A 24,549-nucleotide genomic window follows, 5' to 3' on the forward strand; every position below is an offset into this window, starting at 1 on the left:
TTACATAGGAACCAACTGCAAAGGGGACTGACCCAGCATGTGGAGAGAAGGACTGACACTGTTGTGAGAAGTCTAACTGGGCAAAACTTGCTGTGTGAAATCACTGTTGTATGGCCTAATGGCTTGTACCTGTCTTGTGCTGAATATCTGAGCATCCTTTCACTTTAGCACCAGGGTCAGCAAGACCAGGACAAGACAAAACCCATTTTTACTATCCAGGAATCCCAGTTTCTAGATCTCTGCTGCTAGTCTCGCTGAACACAAATTGGATGTTAGGATACATGCATCACACAGGATCACACAGAATCGCTGAGGTTGGAAAGGACCTCTGGAGATCATTTAGTCCAACCCCCCTGCTCAAGCAGGGTCACCTAGAGCACATTGCACAGGATTGCATCCAGGCGCATTTTGAATATCTCCAGAGAAGGAGACTCCACCACCTCTCGGGGCAACCTGTTCCAGTGCTCTGTCACCCTCACAGTGAAAAAGTTTTTCCTCATGTTCAGATGGAACTTCCTGTGTTTCAGTTTGTGCCTGTTGCCTCGTGTCCTGTCGCTTGGCACCACTGAAAAGAGTCTGGTCCCATCCTCTTGACACCCTCCCTTCAGATACTTGTACACATTGATAAGATCTCCTCTCAGCCTTCTCTTCTCCAGGCTAAACAGGCCCAGCTCTCTCAGTCTTTCCTCATAAGAGAGATGCTCCAGTCCCCTAATCATCTTTGTAGCCCTTCGCTGGACTTGCTCCAGTAGTGCCACATCCCTCTTGTACTGGGGAGCCCAGAACTGGACGCAGTACTCCAGATGTGGCCTCACCAGGGCTGAGTAGAGGGGGAGGATCACCTCCCTCGACCTGCTGGCAACACTCTTCCTGATGCACCCCAGGATACCACTGGCCTTCTTGGCCACAAGGGCACATTGCTGCCTCATGCTTAACTTGGTGTCCAGCAGCACTCCCAGGTCCTTCTCGGCAGAGCTGCTTTCCAGCAGGTCAACCCCCAACCTGTACTGGTGCATGGGGTTATTCCTCCCCAGGTGCAGGACTCTGCACTTGCCTTTGTTGAACTTCAGGAGGTTCCTCTCCGCCCACCTCTCCAGCCTGTCCAGGTCTCTCTGAATGGCAGCACAGCCCTCTGGCGTATCAGCCACTCCTCCCAGTTTTGTATCGTCAGCAAACTTGCTGAGGGTGCACTCTGTGCCTTCATCCAGGACACTGATGAAGAAGTTGAACAGGGCTGGACCCAGTACTGACCCCTGGGGGACACCGCTAGCTACAGGCCTCCAACTAGACTCTGTGCCACTGATCACAACTCTCTGAGCTCTGCCATTCAGCCAGTTCTCAATTCACCTCACTGTCCACTCATCTAACCCACACTTCCTGAGCTTGTCTATGAGGATGCTATGGGAGACGGTGTCGAAAGCCTTGCTGAAGTCTAGGCAGACAACATCCACTGCTCTCCCCTCATCTACCCAGGCAGTCATTCCATCATAGAAGGCTATCAGATTGGTTAGGCATGATTTCCCCTTGGTGAAGCCATGCTGACTACTCCTGATCACCTCCTTGTCCTCCACATGCTTGGAGATGGCCTCCAGGATGAGCTGCTCCATCACCTTTCCAGGGATGCAGGTGAGGCTGACTGGCCTGTAGTTCCCTGGCTCCTCCTTCTGGCCCTTTTTGAAGACTGGGGTGGCATTGGCTTTCTTCCAGTCTTCAGGCACCTCTCCTGTCCTCCATGACCTTTCAAAGATGATGGAGAGTGGCTTAGCAATAATGTCCGCCAGCTCCCTCAGCACTCGTGGGTGCATCCCATTGGGGCCCATGGATTTGTGGGTGTCAAGTTTGCTTAAATGATCTCTAACCCACTCCTCCTCCACCAAGGGAAAGTCTTCCTCTCTCCAGACTTTCTCTCTTGCCTCCAGGGTCTGGGGTTCCTGAGGCCTGGCCTGAGCAGTAAAGACTGAAGCAAAGAAGGCATTCAGTAACTCTGCCTTCTCTGCATCCTTCGTCACCAGGGCACCCACCCTGTTCAGCAAAGGGCCCACATTTTCCCTAGTCTTCCTCTTGCTACTGATGCATTTGAAGAAGCCCTTCTTGTTGTCTTTGACATCTCTCGCCAGATTTAATTCCAAACGGGCCTTAGCCTTCCTTGTCACATCCCTGCATACTCTGACAACGTTCCTATATTCCTCCCAAGTGGCCTGTCCCCCTTTCCACTTTCTGTATGCTTCCTTCTTCTGGTTGAGTTTTGCTAGGAGCTCCTTGCTCATCCATGCAGGTCTCCTACCTCCTTTGCTTGACTTCCTACTCATAGGGATGCACCGCTCTTGAGCCTGGAGGAAGTGATGTTTGAATATTAACCAGCTCTCTTGAACACCCCTTCCTTCTAGGGTCCTAACCCATGGGATTCCTCCAAGTAGGTCCCTGAAGAGGCCAAAGTTTGCTCTCCTGAAGTCCAGGGTTGCGATCCTACTTAGTGCCCTGCCTCCTCCTCGCAGGATCCTGAACTCCACCATCTCATGGTCACTGCAGCCAAGGCAGCCCCCGACCTTCACATCTTCAACCAGTCCTTCTTTGTTTGTTAGTACGAGGTCCAGCAGCACACCTCTCCTTGTTGGCTCCTCCACCACCTGTGTCAAGAAGTTGTCACCAATGCTCTGCAGGAACCTCCAGGACTGTTTGTGCCTAGCTGTGTTGTCTTTCCAGCAGATATCAGGGTGGTTGAAGTCCCCCATGAGAACCAGGGCCTGGGATCGTGAGGCTACTTCCAGCTGTCTGTAGAAGGCCTCATCGACTTCCTCTTCCTGATCAGGTGGCCTGTAGTAAACACCCACAACAGTGTCACCCATGCTAGCCTGCCCTTTAATCCTTACCCGTAAGCTCTCGACTCGCTCTTCATCCACCCCTAGGCACAGCTCCATACATTCCAGTTGCTCTCACATAAAGAGCAACTCCACCACCTCGCTTTCCTGGCCTGTCTTTCCTAAAAAGCACGTAGCCATCCATGACAGCACTCCAGTCATGCGAGCTATCCCACCATGTCTCTGTAATGGCAATGAGATCATGGCCCTGCGACCACACACAGATCTCTAGTTCTTCCTGTTTGTTCCCCATGCTGCGTGCATTGGTGTACAGGCATTTCAGGGAGGTGATCGAGCATGCAGGTTTCCCAGGAGGGATACAAGAGGATCCTCCATAGCCACATCCCATGCGCACTTCCCTGGCTGCATTCACCTGTTGGAGGCATCCTGACTTGAGCTGTCTTTTGCCAGCTACCCTGGCACTATAACTCTCCCCTTCCCCCATCCTTCCTAGTTTAAAGCCCTCCTTACCAGGTTGGCCAACCTGTTGGCAAAGACCCGCACGCCCCGCCTCGTGAGGTGGATCCCATCTCTCGCCATCAGTTGTCGATCTTCAAACAGGGTCCCATGGTCGTAGAAACCAAAACCCTGTTGCCAACACCAGCAGCGCAGCCAGTTGTTAACTTGGAAAGTCCATCTCCTCCTCCTCTCATCCATCCCCCTCACTGGCAGGATTGAGGAGAAGATGACCTGGGCTCCCAGACCCTTGACCACCATCCCCAGAGCTCTGAAATCCTGCTTGATGGTCTCCAGTTTGCCCTTGGTGTCATTGGCACCCACATGGAAGAGCAGCAGTGGGTAACAGTCTGAAGCATGGACGAGCCTTGGCAGTCTTTCCATGATGTCTCTCACACGAGCCCCTGGCAGGCCACAAACCTCTCTAGACATGAGGTCAGGTCGGCAGATAGGTGCCTCCGTCCCCTGCAGCAGGGAGTCCCCCACAACAATCACCCGCCGCTTCTTCCGGGCGTCCCGGCAGGGCACAGGGTCTGTTGTCCCAGGTACTTCCCTTGCAGCCATGCCCATCTCCTCCTCATCCTGGAGGGCACTAAACCTGTTCTTCAGCTTCAGGTCTTCAGGAGGAGTAGGAGCATTTCTCCTCCTACGAGCAGTGACCAGTTTCCAGTCACCTTCTACAGTGTTATGATGTACCGTTTCACACGGCACAGAGTCCTCCGGCAACTCCACTGCTGTGGAGGGTTGGGACTCCGAAGCTGCACAGTCTCTGAGAATACCCTCTCTATCTCTTGCTCAGCTTCTCGGATGCTGCGCAGCCTACTGACCTCCTCCTGTAACTCCCTTACCTGACGACACAGCTCGTCAACAGCAGCACACCTCCTGCAGGAGAGCTGGCTGCCAGCCCAGGCCTCCCGGAGAGGCCCCAAGCACTCCCTGCAGCCTGAGACCTGTAGAGCTGCATCTGCTGTCAGAGGGTCGGTCTGGGTCCCAGCCTCTGACACAGCAACTCCAACAGCCACTGGGGAACGCGCTGTGCGGCCTGTCACAACCATACTTGAGGAAACGTACACCACAGGGAACAGAAACGAAGGTCCCTTCTGCGCGAACTACTGCGCAAACTGCTGCCTCTGTTCGCTGCCTCTGTTCGCTGCGCTCATCATCTTTCCTGGCCAAGCCAATGCTTTCACTGCATTACATCTTTTTTGCATTTGTTTTCAGCAAGACTGGGGAAAGAAGGGTCTCTGTTGATGTTCATAGACCACCACTGAATTCAGTGCAGGGAAGAAAAGGAAGGAGGCTCTGAGCCTATGTGGGGAAAATTGATGGTTTCACTAATTAATAACTTTTCAACTGAACTCAGTATATATGAGGGAGTTCTGTAGTCATTTTAGGTGGTGCTCCTGTTTTCTTTTTAGGAGATTTATAAAATAGTTTGTATCAACAAATTTCATCCTATCAATCATTTGTGTTCTAATCAAACTGTTCAGCAAAGGGATTGGTAACCTGAGCAGCATGTTATATTGTCTGCTAATTAAATGACAGATTTGAAACAGGAAAATAATGGTAATAATTTTGCTATCCATCATTCATATTACAGTTCAGCAAGTCTGAAGATGCAAGGCATTTTAAATATGCAAGAAATGCCCTTCTCCTGACTACCAGCAGAATAAAAGCTGCCTGCATACCTGCAGAGACCATATTTTGCAAATATTTCTATATCTGTTTCTATCTATTGCTACCTAGGGGAATAGCAGATTCTCCTTTTCCTTCCAACTATCATTAGCCCTAGTTGGGTATTTTTTATTCCTCCTCCACTTGCTGTGACATCTTGATTCAGTCTGGAATTAGAGTTACATTACAGTATTAGATTTGACCACAGAAGCTTCCATTTTTTGATAGATGAGAGGGATTTGTATAGAGCTGGTCTCAAATTTGACTCTGGGAAGAAAGGTGAACCAGTGATCCTTAAAAAGTGCAAGGACTTTGTTGGAAAGTGGCTTGCCTTGTGTTGGGTTGTTGTTGTTGTTGTTGGCATTGCTGCAAATAGTAAAATGGAGAGTGTTGGGAAGTGCAGAGCCAATATATAATGACTCAGTATACACAGAAGCAGAATACTGCCGGTTTAACTAATGACCTCAATTTGTTCCTAGGACTTGGAAGAATTTTGCTTCAGATTTTGCATAAACCACTTAACTGTTGTTACACAAACTCAAGGCTTTGCAGAAATGGACCACGACCTCCTGAAAAACTTCATTAGCAAAGCAAGCAAAGTGGGAGCATTCCGCAATTGAGGCTTGACTGCTACCGAGCAGAAGAGCACGTCCTCTTCCATTCGGGAAATACTCCTCCTTTGCAGACCTTATCTATGGTCAGAATGTCAAAGGTTTGAAAGGAAAGGGTCAGTGCACATTGTCTTAGGAAATGTGGAAGTCCGCTAGTAAAAAGTTTTGTAAAGATGGCTGCAGCATAGATGTATGGTGAGAGTCCATTTGCCAACATTCAGAATTTAACAACAAAAATCTAAAACAGTAACTAGCATTTTCCTCTTTAAATCAAGAAAACTAAGTTATCTTTGTCTCACCTACCAGTTTTGGTTTTGTGTTTTTTTGTTTTTCGTGTTTGTTTTTTTTTTAACCACCTGCATCTGTATTTGAGACAGTGACCTATTCACTGCTAAAACTTTCATAGTATACTTGTGTTGCCAAACTAAGTTAATGATGTGCTACAGTAGGCTTCTTTGTGCCTAGTTTATCATCCAGTGAAGATATAAACTTGTTTTTCTGAATAGATGATAAAGTAATACAAATTTTTTAGGAAGAGAAGTTTTCTAATGGATAGGAAGGTATATCTCACTAGGTGTTTATTTATTTGGAGTGTAAATACTTAATCATCAAGAACTTGCATTGGATATTACATTCACTGCTCTAGACAGAATGAAAAATTCTTCCTTTGCCTTACACTAGGCATGTTCCCTTGCACCCCAGTGGGGCAGTAAACGCTCATAGTATTTGTCAGGATACGGATTATTTTGCTGTGTGTTTTCGTACTCAGAAAACCATCGTCTTGTTGCTTGTTACCAAGAAAAAGAAACATGAGAAAATATGAAGGAAAGGGAAATTCTGCTTGAGGTTTGTGTGTTTGTTCCTATCTTACTATCCCCAGACGTAACAGAAGTGGAGAAAGAAGATAGATAGTTTTAAAATGATAAAATGAGTCTTATGATTAAATCACGGAAGTGAAACTCATGCACATTATTTTCCAGGGGGCAATAAGGACACCTTGTCCAAATAAATTGCGGTTTGTCTTTACATGGCAATTTTAAGTGAGAGGAGTTGCTCTCTGCACATGCCTCTCTCACCACTGAAGGAGACTGGATGGCTAAGTTAGATTGGATGGTTAACTTCTGAATGGCTCAAGTGAGCTAAGATTAAATCTCACCCTGTGTTGCACAGAAGGACATTTGCCCCAGTACAGAAGATGCTGAGCTAATGAAATGTTTACTTGAATTTTCTAGCAGGGACAATCGTAAATTAATTCTGAGAAGTTATTTCTCTTAAAGGACTGGGTGAAGCAGCTTTAAGTGCCTTTTGCAGTATTTTACAACTGGAGAAGGCAAAAAGTTGGATGGCTGTGCTCAGTACCTAATATAATTAGTCATGCGACCTTCAGTCAAATACGTGCTCTGCCACAGAATCCTTCGATGAGTAACTCTAATTGTAGTCCTCAGAAGCTGTTTGTAAGTACCTAATTCCCTTAAATGATCTCAAACATTTCTAAAGTGGAAGTAACTGTTCTTTATTATATCAGAGGAACATTATTCCAAGCAATCATGTGCCTTTGGAAGGAGGAGGAAGAGGAGAAGTCAGTCCTGGGAGAAGAAGATGAGGAAAAGTGTCATCATGTCAGTCTCTGCTGCTTATGATTGGAAGTTGGGGGTTAGGGGGAGTGCAGACAGTAGAATTTACTTAGGAAAAGGGCCAAAAGTAAATTATTTTGGAAAATGCTGTGTTAAAAAATTTGCATTTGAGGCATTTGCCTCAAACCCTAACTAGAAATATGTTGGATCATCTACTTCCACTAGGCTTGTTTTGCCACCCCCTCAGTGATTAGTACGACTTCCTCTGCCAGCAGAAGTCTGTACTTCAGCTGCTGTGTCAATGTTTTGTATTCACACAGGAGAACTGGTCAAAAAACTTTCCAGTACATAATGCCATTTCATCAAAACTCAGACTGCCCTGCAGAAAAGATTTGTTTTGATAATTTGGGGTTGAAGAGCACTTGACTCAGGCTCATGGATAAAGGTTAATGCAGACAGTAAAACAATATCCAGGGTAGGGCACAACTTTATTTCAAACCTTAAATGATTGATAGTATTGCCCTATGCCTGTGCTCTGATATGATTTGTGCCAGGCTCTATGTAAGATGGGAATTCCAACTTATTTGGTTAAGCCAAGGATGGCTGGGGTGATGTCTCTGTCCCTTTCACCCTTCAAGGCTCAAGACTTCGCAGATTCACTTCCTAGTATTTTCTTGGCCATAGCATGCTGAAGGATGTTGCACTGGAGCAGCCCAGCCCTGGTACTGAATCCTGCCCCACATGCAGTGCATTACACTGGCACACATCTAAGCTAGCTAGGAAATTCAGCCAAGTGGGCATCCACGCCATTTATAATGGACTTTCAGCCACTGTGACCTTCCCAAAAAGACCCTTGTAACTCTCCCTCACGCAGGCGAGGTGCTGCCCAGCACCTCCTGCTGCACCTCTAGGCTGATGGGCTGTAGTGCTCTTTGGGATCCAACCTGCACAGCTCAAATCCAACCCCCAAGCCCTTCACATGTTGCAGTGGGTGCAGGGCACCCAGCAGCAGTTCATCCCTCTGAGTGGGGCAAAAGCACTCTGCACCCAGTTAGAGTGTTAGTTTTTTTTCAGTTTATTTCCTTCCTGCTCATTATTTCCCACCTACTGTGCAGATTATAGCCTGGTTTATCTGTCAAAGCCTGTAATTCTCAGAAAAATCATCTCTGAACTGAAGGGTGTTCTAAAGATCAGCTGTGTCAGGACTGTCTGCTTATTCATGGAGTATGTATTGTTTGAGCTGGATGTGATAGTATTGCATTCATAGGGACATTTATTTTTTTTAGCTTTCATTTGCATGCACTTTCCTTGGCACTTAAAGGTCAACACTTAAAAAAAAAAAATACAATGATAGTCAAAGCTTATGTGGTCAAATTTGGATACATGTGCATAAACATGCATGAAATCCAATCCTTCAAATAGGCATGGGACATGTCAGAAGAAATTAGGAATGCATTTTAGCATTGCAAGATGGTATGCAACAAAGCTGTGTTTCTGGATCTGTATGTTAAATACTTAATAGGAGGGTATTTTAAAATATTTTTAGGGCAATACAGATAAAAAGACAAAAAATGGAAATGATGTCAAGCATAACATGTCTGGGGATCCAAATAAAGGGGGATCTTCCATTTAAAAGAAAGAAAAAAGTATATAATTTTCTGAATTAAATGGAATTTGAAAGAAAAAAAAAGTAACAGAAGTAGGATCATTTAAATGCTCCCTTAAATGATTCATGCTAAGATCCAGCATTGCATTGTCATCTAGTACCGACCTCTGGACTTTTATTACAATGCCTCATCACTGTGTAAATTGCTGTTTCCATTTATGTTTTTATATGATCTGAACACTTTCAATGGGCTTTTCTTGTAAAACAAAGCATTTAATTGCCTCATAGAGACAGGAGTCATTGGCTACCACCTAATGATGTATAATGTTTACAGCCTGAACATAAAAATATCCAATTTCATATTTCTGTATGAACTTACCTGGTTTTAACAGACCATTAATAAAAATGCCATAATATTTAAAAGTCTGAGTATTTTTTTCTTTCTTTGCATTAGAAGTGAAGCAAGTCCTATGTATGTTTGCTCAGATTTATAAATGGTTTTGACTATATAATTTAGTACTATGGGAAAATAAGAAATAAAACAAAAATCATTGTTCAGGGAAGTATTTTAAAGATCATCTGTTTTCTTAAGGAAATAACTGTCACCAAATAACCCATTTGTAAGCAGAATGAAAAGTCTGCAGAAAAACAGAGCTAGAGAATTTGCATAAGAAATGTGTTTCCACCTTTCAAATAACTTAATGCTCTAATGAATTTAAGATGATTAATAAAATTGTTCATGTCCTCAAAACACCAGGAAGTTACCCTGAAGCAGATGTATCATACAGCCAAAATCTTCTCCAGCTGTTCTGCCACTTCACTTTTGACACAGGTATCTTTCTGCAGCAACTCCTATACCCCAAAACATGCAGGTTGCACATTGCCATGTATGTCTGTTCCAGTATCTGCAAGGAAACTTGCTACTTACTCCAGCCTCTCCAGACTAGTGTTTTGTAAGCACAAAATAATTCACTTGCAAGTCTCATGCACTGAGGAAGAAATTGAAAAGTAATTGAAGAGATTTTTCAATAATAAATTCCTGTGACTTGTAAGAACAAACAGCATTTGGAAATGGAGGGCAGCAGCAAGAGATTAAGGTATAAGGTATAAAACTGCAAAGAAAGAGGCTGGGAGTTCACTCATTCCTCCAGAGATGTCTACCCAGGCAAGCTAACAGTCTAAATTCCCTTTATAGCCAATAGAGACAAAAAAGGCCTTCCCGAGGTGCAATTCACCTGATCTAACTTTACCTGTCTCGCTTAGGAGGAGACAAATGGCTCTCCACAAGTGCACGCTTCTCCACACTGACTAGAGGAGCAGTTTAATCAGTGGTGCAACCCCTATCATTAGGCACCCAAAATACCTGTCACATTTTCTGTCCAATTCTTCTACTCTGAATTCTAATTTTGTTTTCTGGAATATAGTTTCAAAACCCCATGCCACTCTGCAGAAATCAATGTCTTGCTATAAAATCTGATAAAAAGCAGTTTCAATATGCATTTATTCACACATGTATCTGCTTAAAAATACAACTCTTACGAAGTGTTTTTAGAAGGGGTAAGGGAGCTGCAGGTTAACAACTGCGTTTGGTGCCCTAAGCAGTACGTCATGAATGCTGATTCTATAAATAACACTGAAAGCGCAGCAGAGCTGTAACAGGCACCTCCGGACTCTCGTAAGGCAAAGATAGGAGGCGTGCAAGGCCAAGTTTTGACATACCAGGCTTTTTTCAGTAGTTCTGAGAGCAAAAAAACCCCAGCTATGAAGATCAGGGGGGTGAAGTGATGTGAACACTTCTAAAAATGGACTAGAAATCCTTTGAAGGATTTCTACGAGGGCCGTCACAGTGACCCAAATCATGATACAGGCCTGCGTGTGCAAAAAACATTACCAGTGGTAACCTTGGAACAAAAAATCTGATTAGAACATTTTCAGATCAAGTCAAACTGTTCACAGAATGAACTCTGGAAACTTCTGTAGATAACTACAAGCCCATCTGCAATTGGATTTGGACCTTGGCACCAGTAGAGAATCACTGGAGATGCAGTAACCTCTGCTGGTACCAGGTGCAGGATCACAGTGGAAATGCAATACAGAAGGACGTCATTCCATATGAAACCACCTTCTTGCCTAATAAAGTAAGATTATCAAAATAACTATAAATCTTTTAAAAGCTATTTTATTTATCTGGAAAGGAGTGAAAGTGATTAGTTGTACAAAATATTATCATACATTTGATGTAAAGCCTTCAGTCTGAACAAAAAATACACTGTGACAGTAAAGAAATAATAGATCTGTTTAGGTACTGGACTCTGCAATGTTACCGCTGCAGTTCTCTAGCCAAAGGACTCGGTAAGATCATGGAAGAACTTCAACTGCTATAACAGAACTTAAGGTCAGTGTACCCCAATGTTTACCATATATTCTGACTGCAAAACCCTGCAAAAAATGAGAAAATAAACAAAGTAATGCTTCTGTACATTTTTTTCAAGAAAGTTGAAGCCATATTGAGACTAAAAACACCCACCCCATTTTATTTTAAAATCCATTGACAAATCAGTGTGCTGTTTGTAGAATTTTTAGTAGCTCTAGGATTAGATTCTGATCAACAAGAACTGTTCTTTAAGGCGTACTACTGTAAGTATTCTAGGGTCAGCTAAGCAATTTCTAAATAAGCTACCCAGAGAAGATGTTGTTTTAAAATATGTTTGTGTAATGAATAGCATGCTTTTCTACTATAACTGCTTTAATTCAAGCAGCTGAAAAAACTAAATTTCATAAAAATGGGTAATTTTAAAAGAGGACCTCATTTATTTACTTATGTTTTAGTCCACTAGAAATAAAATTACTATAATAATAATAAAATTAATAGCCAGCGCTTAACTGGCTATTTTGCAATCTCTTTACCATTGCAAGAAAAAATCCAGTATCTGAATCAGTAACTTACAAACACACAGATGAAAAAAGGATGTTGTTTGTTCGTTTGTTATTTGTGACAATTCACGAGAAGCCTATTAAACAGTTCCTTTTTGGTAAAAAAGCCAACAGATTTTCCCAAAGTGGGCTCATGAAGTTAGGTTTTTGTGCAGATGCTGCAATGAGACCAATGGGAGACGCACTGCGCTTTTAGACACCAGGCTGCTCCTACCCGGAACCCAACTTTGGACACTCAGCTTTCTGCTCTAGGAAACAGGTTTTGTACCTCTTTCTCTAGCTATTTGGTTTGGTTATAGTCAGATTAAAACTGAAGTCTATCATCAGGATTTTGGTATCTTATGCATACCAAGTGGGGCTGGGGTTTGGGTTTTTGTTTAACAAAATTTTTCAATATTAGTAAGTGCACTTTGAATATTTTGCATATGGGAAGAAGCCTCTGTTTCTGGGACTCACGTAACCTCTGAGTGATTCATCTTCAGTGAAGTTCAAACTGATGGACAGCATGACTGTCCTCTCAAATTGCAAAGGGGTGGCATCTGGGGAAGGAGTACTACCAAATGCTGAGTATCTGAGGTATGGACTACTGGTTCAGTAGTATGGCTACATAATGAATTCATTTTGCTTTCAGGTTGTACTTACAATGCAAGGTCCTAATCCTGCAACTTCTACAACTGCCGTGCAGTTTACATTAGTGAGAATCTGATGTGGTAATTATACACAGAGTCAGAAATGTCTGCAGTATCTGGCCCCCAATTCTCAAAATTTGAAAATAATGCATCAAGTTCCAATATTAAAATGAAATCTAACAAACAAAATTAGTGCATTTCAAATCATTCTAGCTAATATTTTGTCTTTAGACAGAAGAATTCAAGCCAAATAGACTGAATCGGCTGATAACAGCAATGCTGCAATAGGAAACTAAGACATTTTCCAAGCCTGTTTTTAAAATCCCCCCAAAATATATAAATTAACAAATTCTGTGGCTTACATTGTATACATGTTACATCATAAGGCAAAGTATCATGAAAAAGATTAAAAATTAAAAAATCCAGATGTTTTCAACTAGCAGTTGGGAATAAAAAAGCAACTAAAAAAGCAACTCAATTAATGGAGGCTGGAAAACAAAAACAAGCGAAGAGAAGCCTGAAGTACAGCCCCTGGTCCTGAGGAGAATCTCACTTTTCTTCACTGCCTGAGGTATCATTTCCATCATTCAGTTTCTGCTTTTGCATTCGTGTTCGAGTAGATGCTACACATATACACACACAAAAAAGACAGTAAAATTAAATACTTAAAAATTATTTTGGACATGATCATTTACTGTAAATATGGGTAATGACACAAGAAATAGAAGTATACTATTCTCCTAAGTAACAACTATCCTGCATTCTGTTGTAAATGCATAATTCTGCATAAACCCAAGCAATTTTTGCTCGATTTTATACACTTCCAGGAATTCATTCTACCTATTTACTGAGGTGTTTGTTGCTCCTGAACTGAATCTTAACTTTCATCTATTTTCATGCTTAAGACAAGCAGTTTGACAGCATCACACAGGGAGCTTCTTGCGGTCTGGCTCCATAGTCGTGCACATCTTGAAGAACACCACTTGCTAGGTGAGCATTAATGGGCAAATCCACTCAGCCACAGAGCTCAGATTCCACCAGAGAGGGAAAAAGTCTGGCCAGACCAAGCATGTTCCTTCTCAGGAGTGGGGAAAAAAGATGGGGGGGATGGAGCAGTTTTGTTTTTCATGAGCTAGATGAGAATTTTATTTGAAAAACAGAACAGTGATCCCACAAAATCCAAAAGAAATGTTGAGCCACAGGAGTAGAAAAAGCAGTCTCTGGCATTCTAGTATAAAAGACAAAGCAACATACAAAATTTCGTACATTTTTCCTTTTCCTGACTCTAAAGGTGTTCTGGACAACTAAATACTGCTGCAGCTACTATTGATCTATAGCTGCAAGCTCTCAGCTAAGGGGCTCTCATTGCAGTGAATGACAAATGGGAAGGCATTGGCAAGCATTTAATTCTGCTTTAAGAATTCTAGTATTTAGGAAGAACATGGCACGCTCGTTCCCTTGTTCATAAGTAGCAGCATCACCTATGCTGCTATGCCATTTAATAATCCAGAAAAGGCTTTTGAGGATTTCCATTTTAATCTGCATTTTCAAGATTAGATGGAGCAAGTACAAAAAAGTAAGCAAGTTACTGAAATGACATCAATGTTGAGCAATGGTTTTATCTGAGCTGCCAAAAACTCTTATCCAAGGCACTCGCTACTGTGCGGTCACTGAAAAAAATAATACTCACTCATTTCTGCAAGCTTTTGTTGGAACTTGGACTCCTGGGGTAGGTGTTTGCTGCAAACAGAAAGCGCTCAATTAATGGAGAGTAAAATAATGTTTTAAGCTTTTTTTTTTTTTCCTCCTAATAAACTTGACTATAAATTGGGGTCAGTTCATTTCAGTGCTATTGCCTTCTCTTACAAAGATGCAAACTCTGGACTTGGTATTTTTTTTCCCCTCCATAAAAAAGATACTGGAGATACTTGCTACTAGAGAAACTCTCCACTCAAGAGATGCTAGATTTCTTTTACTTTACTTTTTTTTTTTTTTTTTTTTTTTTTAAAGCTGATCAAAGGAAACAGCATGGTTTAATATCTGGTAGTAATAGTAGGATGCTGGATATATAGGCATTAAAAATAAATCCTTGCTTCTGACATGAAATTGCCTGAGAAGTATTACACTACCATCTCATTTAATATATTTATAAACATTCAAATATTAACAGAAGTCAAGCTGTATTTTTAAAAGTCTTGAGAAACAAATACATATACATACATATATATATATATTTTTTTTTAATGTTTCTCCAGTTTACTGAAAAGCCAAACAATAATCTTACCTTCCATCTACTTCGTCTTGCCCTTCTATATCAAAGCGCAGCCTCTTCAGTGGCTTAGGAGCAGTGCTTACTTCTGCGCTGCGCTTCAGCTGACAGTCACTGTTGCACACCATCTGGTTTATTTTTTGAAACTTTTCGGAAGTCTGGAATTACAAGAAAACAATAAATAAAAAAATTGCCAGTTAATCCTGAAACTGCTCCAGCTTTCTAGATCATTTACCAAAAAGAAAAAAAAAAAAAAGAAAAAAAAAAAGAAAAAAAAAAGAGAGAGAGACAGATCTAAAAGTCTGCCAGTCTGTGAACTCTACCTTCTCTCAAAGCAGCTAACAAAATACAAAACTTTTTCAAATGAAGTCTGAATATTTGAAAGGAGTTAACAAAGCACCCCAGTAGTCTTTGTGCTTAACAAATTTCCAAAATATTATATTAAATAAGAGACACTCACTGGCCAGCTCTACAGCTGTCAGAAAACTATTCCCATTCCTCCAAAAGTCACATGTATGTAAGACCAGACATTAAAAATCTTAAAACTCACCCCAAATGATTCACCAATTGACACCAAAATTCTGCCAAATGAAGAAGAGAAATGTTTAAGAGTAAGCCACGTTTAACAACACGAGACTCTAAATACAGGACACAAACTTTTAATCAGAAAAAATACAATAACCACAGACTATTAACAAACTACACTGAAGTTTTCAAACTTGCTTCCATTAAATCCCTACTGATAACTTTAATTTACTCAAAGAAATGTTTGTAACCAACCTGGACCTTGGAGTCATCTTTGTGGGTGACTGAAACCCATCAGAGAATTTGTATGGGCTCTTCAAGGGTGAGATGTAGATGTTATTTCCAGCAGGGACACGCCGAGGAGAATTGGAAAACTGGTAAGGGCTGCGAGGAATGTGTGGGATAGGTGACAGAGTGGGAGGCTGTAAAAATAATAAAAGGAGATTTTATTCTTTATGTGTTCCTATTCTATTAAACAATACTGAACACAGCTAACATAGCTTACCCTGTTGGAGGCATACTGCAAAATATTCGTTTTCAGTTTCTGCATAAACACTAAATTGTAGAAGACTATAATGGAGTCGTACTGTTCTTCCCTGATAAGAACACGTTTGAAAGTCTCCAGAGGGTGAGAAAATCATCGGGGGGGGGGGGGGGGGGAGAGAAAGAAAAAGAAAAAATTACATTTCACAAAGTCATAAAGCCACTCATCTGTGTTAGATAACAAATAACATGGCATACGTATTGTCTACCAGTCACCATGACTGAAAAAAAAACATACAGAAAAATTCTTGGTAACACACACATACAAACCTCAGTAAAAGCACCTGCTTAATTAACTGGCCCCTTAGTACAGATGCAGTTCATTAGCACTGTAACATTTTCCAAATTTAAGCTTCATCTGCTTTCACACAAAAAGTTGTCATAAAAAGGTCTGGCTGCTGTGCACACCTTACGAAGCTAACAATCTTCCTTACTGACCTTACGTGGATAACATAGTTCTTTAGGTTTGGAGATAGAAGTCAGGGGTTTAGCCAAGACACACGCAAATATACAACGAGATTCTGCTACTAGAAGGACTGCTGCAGTTCAGTTACCTGTTTTTTCTACTGATTTAATATGTTGTGCAAAAACCTGAGTTCAGTAAGCCTTAGAAACAGAGAGGCATCTTTATGTTAGAATTAAGCCAGTGATTTTAATAAGCCTCCCAATACATACATATTTGATATATAACCTTATTTCTGTTGTAAGCATCTATAGAAAGTAACCTAAGTAATCTGCTCATCTCCCCTTAAATCTCAATGGGAGTTAGGTATTCATCAGAGGAAGCTAGGTTGCTTTTGAAAATCCTATTAGCACCTCATCTGAATCTCTTAACTGTTTAAGAATCTGGCCCATAGTCTCAAAACAGAACCATAAACTATTGTTTAGTATCTCTAATTAAAAAGGCAGAATCAACTTTGCTTTCTGAGGAGAGTTACCAAACAATTTGTGCCAGATGTTAAGAGCCATTTAGTATTCGAGCCAATTTTCCCCTCCACAAATGGAGACACTGTCAGGCAGAGAGGTTTTCTTTTGTTTGTACATGGAGAGAGAGACAGAAAGACAGAAACAAGTGTTCTTATAACTTTTTTATGGAAAGATAATATTAAAGAATTTCCATACCTCTTGATTTGTATTGGGAAGCTCCTTGTAGGCTGAAACTATTATTTTAAATCTAAGATCTACATTCTTTACTTTGCATATGCCATACATGGAACACATCATGATCTGTTAAAGAAACAAGAGAGAGACCATTGGGAATGCGGCAAATGAGTTCAGGTTCTTCATTTCAAGTTAAGAAATCTTACTTTCTCTATGTTCTTCTGCATTTACATGTTCTTCTTTTGACATAGAATGCAGTTTCAGCCTCCCTGAGAGCAATGGGAGCTTTGCTACAACTTTAAATAAGGATTTCACTCATGGTCATTAGGAAACAAAAGTAAAAGCTCAATTTATGAGCTTTCTATTACTGGTTGTGTTCTGCAAACAGAGGTGCAACTCAACATCACAAAAAATTCCAGAAAATGAAGTCAGTCAACTGTTCCCTTCATTTTTGAAAGGCCATCAACTGATTGGAGCTGATAATATCTTCCCAAATTCACATTTAAAAACCCATTTCACAAACTGCAGTTTTATGGCAGAATAAACAACACATTTTGCCTTCCAAAAGAAAATCAGTATTTTCTAATACAAACTAACAGAAACTTTCACTTTGCTTAAATATTTTCAAAATACTTATAAATTGCATTTCAGAGTAAGTAACTGCCAGTACTTTAAAAAAAAAAAAAAAGAGGGGGGAGAAAGAGAAGGGGGGGATCAAATGTGGACTTCATTATCACATTAACATCTAAAGAGAAATAAAAACTCAGACTGTAATTTGTAATGGTTAAAGAATGTACAAGAAACATTTTGTTCAAAAGAAAGATCTACAGATTTTTAAAGTTATTTAAAAACTTTTTTAATGTTACCTGATCTAAGTGCCTGTCTCTCATAAGCTCATATTCATTTTGCAGTGTATGCTGGAAGAGGGTCCAGATCAGCGGTTCCAGGTCGGGATGTTCAGAGAGAAGCCGGTAAAACAGGGTATGTAATCGAAGATAGGCCAGTCGATAAACTTGAGAAAAAAACAGAAGAAAAATGAACTGCATTGGTAATAAGAGGTATACAAAGTAAGAGGAACATGGAGAGGACAGACAATGATTGAGTGTTCACTGTCTCCCACTACAAGAACTACAAGCCATCAAATGAAGGCTGTAAAAGCCAAGTTCAAAATAAAGGGAAAAATTCTTCATACAACAAGCAGCGAAGTCCACACTGAAAGATGCTGCACATGTGGAAGTTTACGTTGATTCAAGAAGAGCATGAACAAGTATTTGGAAGACAAATCCACAAGGGTTACTATGCAGACAAATCACAAAAGGCTCACGAATACTCCGGAGCTGAAAAAGTCAAAGCTGGGAAAGCATTCAGGAAAAGCATATATGCTTGCCCTGTTCCTAAACTTCCCTTGGCATCTATTTATGGCCACTTCTGTAAACAGGATTCTGTACTAGATCAACAGCTCTGAACCAACATGGCCTTTCTTACAATATATAGATAAGTTCTTGCTTTGAATTAATAGGGTGTAGAGTGCACGCATTAACCTGTGTTATTAAAATAATAAATAAATGATAATAAAATTATTTTATTACTATTTCTTTCAATGGCAGCTGAAGGTTTGTAAAGTGTGCTTATTATGGTTTTCTATTTTACTCTTCAAGGAGATTTTGAGCTCTAAAACCCGAAAAGGATAAGTAACAGGAGTTAACTGCACAATTTTAATATGTTCAGAAGCTACAAACCTTTTTTGTAGAACAGCGAGAGGGAGGTAGATTTCTGTGGTTTCTGTGTTTGGGAAGTCACAGTGACCTGAGCATCTGAAGTGGAAGTAGCATTTAGAGGGGGGCCAGATGCTTTCTTCTTTGGAGATCTCACAGGAGAAAGATACCTGGAGATTTGACATGTATTAAGTACTTCAACATCACAAGATGAATAAATGATTTTGTATTAATAATACTTGCACAAGCTCTTCCCTCTCCCCCCATTTAGAAGAAATGAATTGCTACCGTAACTAGTTATTCCCATATCATATAAAGTTAGAGGTATTGATTAAATACTACTCTTCCTTGCTGTTACAGCTCTAAACAGCAAAAGAAATAGGACAAAATGCTAGTGACAGCAGAAAGGAGGAGCTGCACCACCAATTTCTCTCACACACACACCTCCACTTACCCCTCTTTCAACTATATATTCAAGCTAAAAATATTTCAAGATATTTCTAAATAAGAGGACTTATTTATTCCTAGGCAAGTAAGATAACAGTTTGCAATTACAAATTTAATGGGGTTGGAAAAAATATTTCCACAATTGATTTAGTAAGATTTACACATATTAAAAGCAGCAAACTCAATGCACTGGTCAACGTAACTTGCATCACGCCTAATAAGTAGGAAAACAGAATACAAGTAAGTGGATTTTAATATTAAGGAAGAAACTAACTTTGCACTTCACTAGACTTCAAGCATGCACATTACTTACAGGTCTGCTGCAGTGTGGTTATGTTGGAGAGGCAGATTTAGAGTGGAAGCAGGCTCAGGCTGATCAGCTTGGCCTTCTCGTTCCTTTGACTGCTTGATAAGATTGAACAGAGGTGAATCCTAGAAAAATCATAGTAACAGCACATTATAATGAGAAGAGGTAATCACTTCAGACTCCAAAACAACAGTTTGATACTAAAAGACACATTAAAAAAAAAATCTCCACACATTTTGATTTTATGTCAATTATCAGTACTTTAGGCAAGGCAGCTAGAACAAGTCTGAACCTACTAAAAGCTAGGAGGCACCGAATGATGAAGGGATGATACAAGTGAAATGGAGAAGGACCTGACTGAAGCAACAACAGTATTACTTCTGATGTTAATAATAAACAGCAGTCTTGCAGAAACAAAATCTCAAGGCTTTTGCCATTTATTTGTCACATAAGGATTAGAATTATGCTGAGACAGCAGGACTGCATGGGAAAATATTTTTGCACCACATCTAGAATTAGTTTTGAAATTAGAGTTGCTGGTTTTAACATTTTCTTTAAAGAGGGATACTCATCCTTGACCATAATGTTGTCTTCCAATAATGCAGCATCAGAACTTAAGAACTAACAGAAGAACATCATCTTATTAAAAGACAGCTGCCTTTTGACAGTGGAAAGCAGTGTTAATAACACTGGGAACGAAGTGGGCAAAGGCAGACATTCAGCATTTTCCTCCAAATGATCACCTAAAAAACAGCAGTAAAACCAGCCTGCTCAACACTTTATACATAATTAATGTATCATCTGGTTGTCCAAAATCAATTTGCTCCTACATGTTACTAATATTAAAATATAATGGCACAATTCTGTAGCTACAATAAAGTAAGAATACAGCATGCATATAAAGCAAGCTGCAGGATGAAGACAATGAGAAGGTCTAGTAAAACTAATATTAAGACTTTTCTCGTTTAATCTTATTTCTTAAAGAAAAAAACCTGCAGCATTATAAATTCTTGCAGCTTTGCTGTATACCTCAAGATATTTGGACTCTTCCTTAAGAGTCTTAGCTGCTGGGGTCATATGATTATGAGACATTCTCAGTTTCCATTTTTCTTCTAAAATATCTAGCTTTCATGAATGCGAGCAGCAGCTTCAAAATTCATCACCTAAAAGCTCAGAGCAACAAGATGAAAATGACTTGAGATTTACAATTTCTTATATTGTGTAATTTTTAAGCTAAGATTTTGGCAATACTGGAGCCATTACATCCATAATAGAGAAACAACAGTTACTGACTCATAACCCCATAGTTGTTTCTCCATCATTTCTCAATCAGATCAGCTTTTGGACTTGTTTGCATCATCCTTCTCTGTATTTAGGAGCGCACACTTATCTCACTCGTTGCTTTCAGTGCCACCCTTCCTGGAAACGCGCGGACGCGACCTTCTCCATTTCTCATTCTCCCAGCCACTTTGCTTGTTCCTTTTTATTATTCCCATCAGTGTTTCACTGTGCTCTGAAGAATCTGTTTCCTTCTTAGAGCAATCACTAATTCCTTGCAAAAACATCTCCTGACTCCTTGACCAAGAGTTAATCCAACTTCATCATTCATGTCACATTTCAACTGTTTACTACTGGAAAAATAATCTTCTCAGTGAAGCATCAGTAACAGGAAAAGGAACTGATACAGGGAAATGAGAGATCAAGAAATGGAAGCAAGAGTTTTGATTTTTCAAGTTCTCTCTAGAAACCAGCAGTTCCAGGGCCTCTCTCAACCCTGCTCTGATTTTCACTACACAGGAGTGCGATCAGGCAAGGGAATATAGCAGCTCACTGCCTACGAAAGGGATCTGCATGCTTTTACACCATTTTCCCTCTTCCTTTTTTTCCCCTTATTTGCCAGCTTTGATTGACTTACACAGAGGTCGAAAGACTATGTCATGCACAAGAACAGCAGAAAGTTACCATAAAGAGCAGATTTGAGTTAAATCAGCTCTGCAGAGAATCGAGCAAACATCAGAGCCACAACAGCCCTAGAAGACAGGGCAGCAACAAGACTGACATTGGGAGCAAAGTGAGAAGCGGGAAGGAGCAAAAAGGAAAAGGGAGTACAAGCTCTGCCACATTTAGTGACAACAGCCCGTTAAATTAGTTGATTTGTGCATGAAATGGTACCCTACAGGAATTTTTTTTTAAAGTTACTGCTTTCCATCAGTTTGAAAAAATTACAGCTAGCAAGAGGATAGTTCTAGCATAGAAAAACTACTTAGTAACTGAGTAGTAAGACATAACAAGTCCAATACATCTGTTTTTTTGGCTCCCCAAAATTTTAATTAATGCAGCAGTTAAAAGTGCATCACAATAAATGAGGTTTCATCACTTTGGCTCCAGCAGCGCTAACGGCAGCGCAGGCAGGCCAGCGTTAGTAATGGTGAGATGCATCAGAACACTGACTCAACACATCACCTTGGGCAAACCGAGGGCCACTGACCTCTGACAGCAGGAACTGTATCAGGGCTGGGATTGCAGGAGGTGGAGGAAAAAACAACAACAACAACCACCACCCTCACTATTTAGCCTCTGGACCTGGTGAAATTTAAGGCAAGCGTTCTGACAGTCACAATTTCCACCTCTTAGCTGACAAGTGCTTTAGATAAAGCCATTTCTGTTTTTGCCAGTGATGCCTACCAAAATCGCTTCCAAACGCAGAGCCACATATGGCAAGCGAGAAGCAGGTACTACACTGACAGAGCTGGTACCTCACAAAAACCAAGGGTATGCCATAAAGTAGAAACAGAAATACACCATAAAGTAGAAATAGCTTTCTCGAATATCTCTTCCCTCCACCTTAAAGAATCGATCAGTTATTGACGGCTTTAATTATGTACTTTCTTCCTTTCCTTCACCTTTAAACGTGAAAAATACTTATATTTAGCAAATCTGAAGTGCGTTCTGCAGCTTGCAGTGATTTTTCAGGGCAACATACTAACCACAGAGCTTATCAGCGCAAATTCTGCTCCACTTCAGTCACACTACTGGGTATTGAACAACCTACATCTCTCTCTCGAATGAGCAAAATAAGGTCAATAACATGACAATTACCAGTCCCCTAAGGAATTGTCATAAAAGAACTTTAACCCCAGGTCCAGTTTTATCTAGCAGGAATGTTTATTCAGTAACTTGCTTCTAAAGTGACATTACTCACACTACCTTTTAGAAATTTTATATTGCTTTTTAAAGCTTTCAGGAGGCACTTCAAGTCAACAGGTCATCTCCAATGCATTCCTTTCATATGGAGTTTGGCACAGTTTTTATTTTAATTTAATGCTAAGTGATTGATGTTATTAGATACAGCCACAGAACAAATTTTGCTAGTAAAATTAAATACTGCTTTTCATTTGAAATTTCCATGTGATGGCTAAAGAAGCTCTAATTTATTAGTGTGAAAAGGGAGAAACCAATTAAGACCTAAAATTTCTCAGGGTCTCTTGGCATGGCATGAGATATATATTGGCTATGGCATGAAAACCAAGAATAAGGCTAAAATTTGACTCAATTCCCTCTTAAGCTAACCAAGGCTAATCGTAACTGCAACGGCAATCAGTTCTGTTAAACTTTGGTAAATTATGTAGGGGTTAATTAGGCAGCCTCTGCAGGACATTTCCCTGCAGCAATACCTGCATTGCAAACATCTGCAGAGATCTTCTCCAATCTGCAAGCTCCTTTTATGGACAAAACAGGCTGAATCTCTTGTTGGTTAATCTTTGGCTATGATGAAACTGCAGGATGCAGAAGTGCTTCCCAACTTCCTGACCTTTATATCAGCTGTGGCCCAACTCTGTGTTTAATTGGGCTTTGGTTTCCATGAGAAGATTAAGTGAAAAAGCTTTAAGTATAGAGAACAGCTAATCTGGTGTTAAGATGTTGGCCACTTTGACTACAGAGAAAGTCCTTGAGCAATTTTACTCCTGGGCAACTGAAAGCAAACCTATTAAACAGTGTTAAATGATAGTTTACAGTATTTCAAACACTGCTTTTGTCTTTATTTTCTATTGCTTTATACTTCCATGCTTTATAATAATTTCCTAATCAAGTTTCCACTGTATTTCCACAATAAATTTTATTATTATGTTTACCACTAAACTACATATCTGTCTCTCTCAATGTCTTGCTACTTTGCTTTTCATAACACCACTACAAATTATTGCATCAATCAATCCAATACATAACATTAAGAATGTTTTTGGTAATACACTAAAAGCTGGATATGATTTTGCAATGCAAAAAAAAACCTGATTTGGAATTGACAACTTTTAAATGAAACTGCAAAGGCTGTATTGGAGCTATCAATTCACATTCACACAACAATTAATATTCAATTAATATTCATAATCATGGAAGAACTTAGGCCTGCCAAAACAATATATACTTCACAGTCTAAATTTAAACAATATTTACTATGGAAAAAAACATAATATTAAGCACAATGTTTTAACTTGTATGTACATAGCTTCTACTAAATGAGTTGCATTATGTAAATTATGATCTTATTAGGGCTTGTTTTTATAAAATTTATAAAAAAACAGTGACAACTGTAGTATTAAGGGTTTAATTCATTTAACAATACTGTCAGATCTGTTTTTAACTCCTTAAAGTAAATATATGTTTTTAATACAAGCCCTACTCCTGCTTTACTGGCAGGATACTTTAAAATCAAATGTAATGGTGATTTATAGAACACAATACTATCATTAAAGCTTTGTGAGAGTCTCCTTTTATGTAAATACCTAATGTGTAGAGGAAAGAAAAGCAGACAAAAAAACAATGACTGTTAATTAGTTTTGATCATTTGAGAGTGATATTTTAAAGGGTTTTTTCCTCCACACGCGAGAGGGTAGGAAAGTCAAACTAAGATGGAACTGATAAAGCACAAACTGAAGGAGTTCACAAATCACAAAAACGCCAATTGTTTGTTTGAAGTCTTTGACATAAAACTTGCAAACAGCTGATCTGAGTGTGGGTGTCCTAGCCTCAAGCCTATTAAGAATTTTCAAATTCAGTCCTTGCATTCCAGTTTTCTTCTATAATATAAAAATAGTTATTAAACTAGGAAAAGAGGAACTGCTCTCTGGTCTGGCACTTAGGACTCATCACGGAAATGGGAAATTGAATAGAGAGCCTGTTTTAGTGAATATATACATATATATTCATATGAATCACTAACATATCTCTAACAGGTGAAACCAAGACTCCCTATCACAAGTTATTTGAAAGCCTAGTGGAAAATGATTTCAAGCCTCTTC

At 40.1% G+C, this 24,549-nt stretch overlaps 2 protein-coding genes across 3 annotated transcripts in view; one reads left to right on the plus strand and one right to left on the minus strand.

Annotated features, from left to right (window-relative positions):
* Positions 1-9,202, plus strand: part of RCBTB2 (RCC1 and BTB domain containing protein 2) — a 33,161-nt gene extending 23,959 nt beyond the window's left edge. The window contains exon 12 of the mRNA XM_013948421.2: positions 5,468-9,202. Within this exon, the coding sequence (XP_013803875.2) occupies positions 5,468-5,608 (141 nt within the window). The 3' untranslated portion in view covers positions 5,609-9,202. The remainder of the gene's footprint in view (positions 1-5,467) is intronic.
* A 1,740-nt stretch (positions 9,203-10,942) lies between these two features.
* RB1 (RB transcriptional corepressor 1) overlaps positions 10,943-24,549 on the minus strand; it is an 83,520-nt gene continuing 69,913 nt past the window's right edge. For both annotated transcript variants that reach the window (XM_067292094.1, XM_067292103.1), the window contains 11 exons: positions 19,256-19,374; positions 18,520-18,665; positions 17,647-17,792; positions 16,802-16,906; positions 15,642-15,755; positions 15,392-15,558; positions 15,162-15,192; positions 14,627-14,769; positions 14,033-14,082; positions 12,705-12,965; positions 10,943-11,218 (listed from right to left, as the gene is read on the minus strand). In XM_067292094.1, coding sequence (XP_067148195.1) covers positions 12,892-12,965; positions 14,033-14,082; positions 14,627-14,769; positions 15,162-15,192; positions 15,392-15,558; positions 15,642-15,755; positions 16,802-16,906; positions 17,647-17,792; positions 18,520-18,665; positions 19,256-19,374 — 1,095 coding nt within the window. In that variant the 3' untranslated portion in view covers positions 10,943-11,218; positions 12,705-12,891. The remainder of the gene's footprint in view (positions 11,219-12,704; positions 12,966-14,032; positions 14,083-14,626; positions 14,770-15,161; positions 15,193-15,391; positions 15,559-15,641; positions 15,756-16,801; positions 16,907-17,646; positions 17,793-18,519; positions 18,666-19,255; positions 19,375-24,549) is intronic.

This window comes from Apteryx mantelli, chromosome 1, assembly GCF_036417845.1.
Source record: "Apteryx mantelli isolate bAptMan1 chromosome 1, bAptMan1.hap1, whole genome shotgun sequence".
Lineage (NCBI taxonomy): Eukaryota > Metazoa > Chordata > Aves > Apterygiformes > Apterygidae > Apteryx > Apteryx mantelli.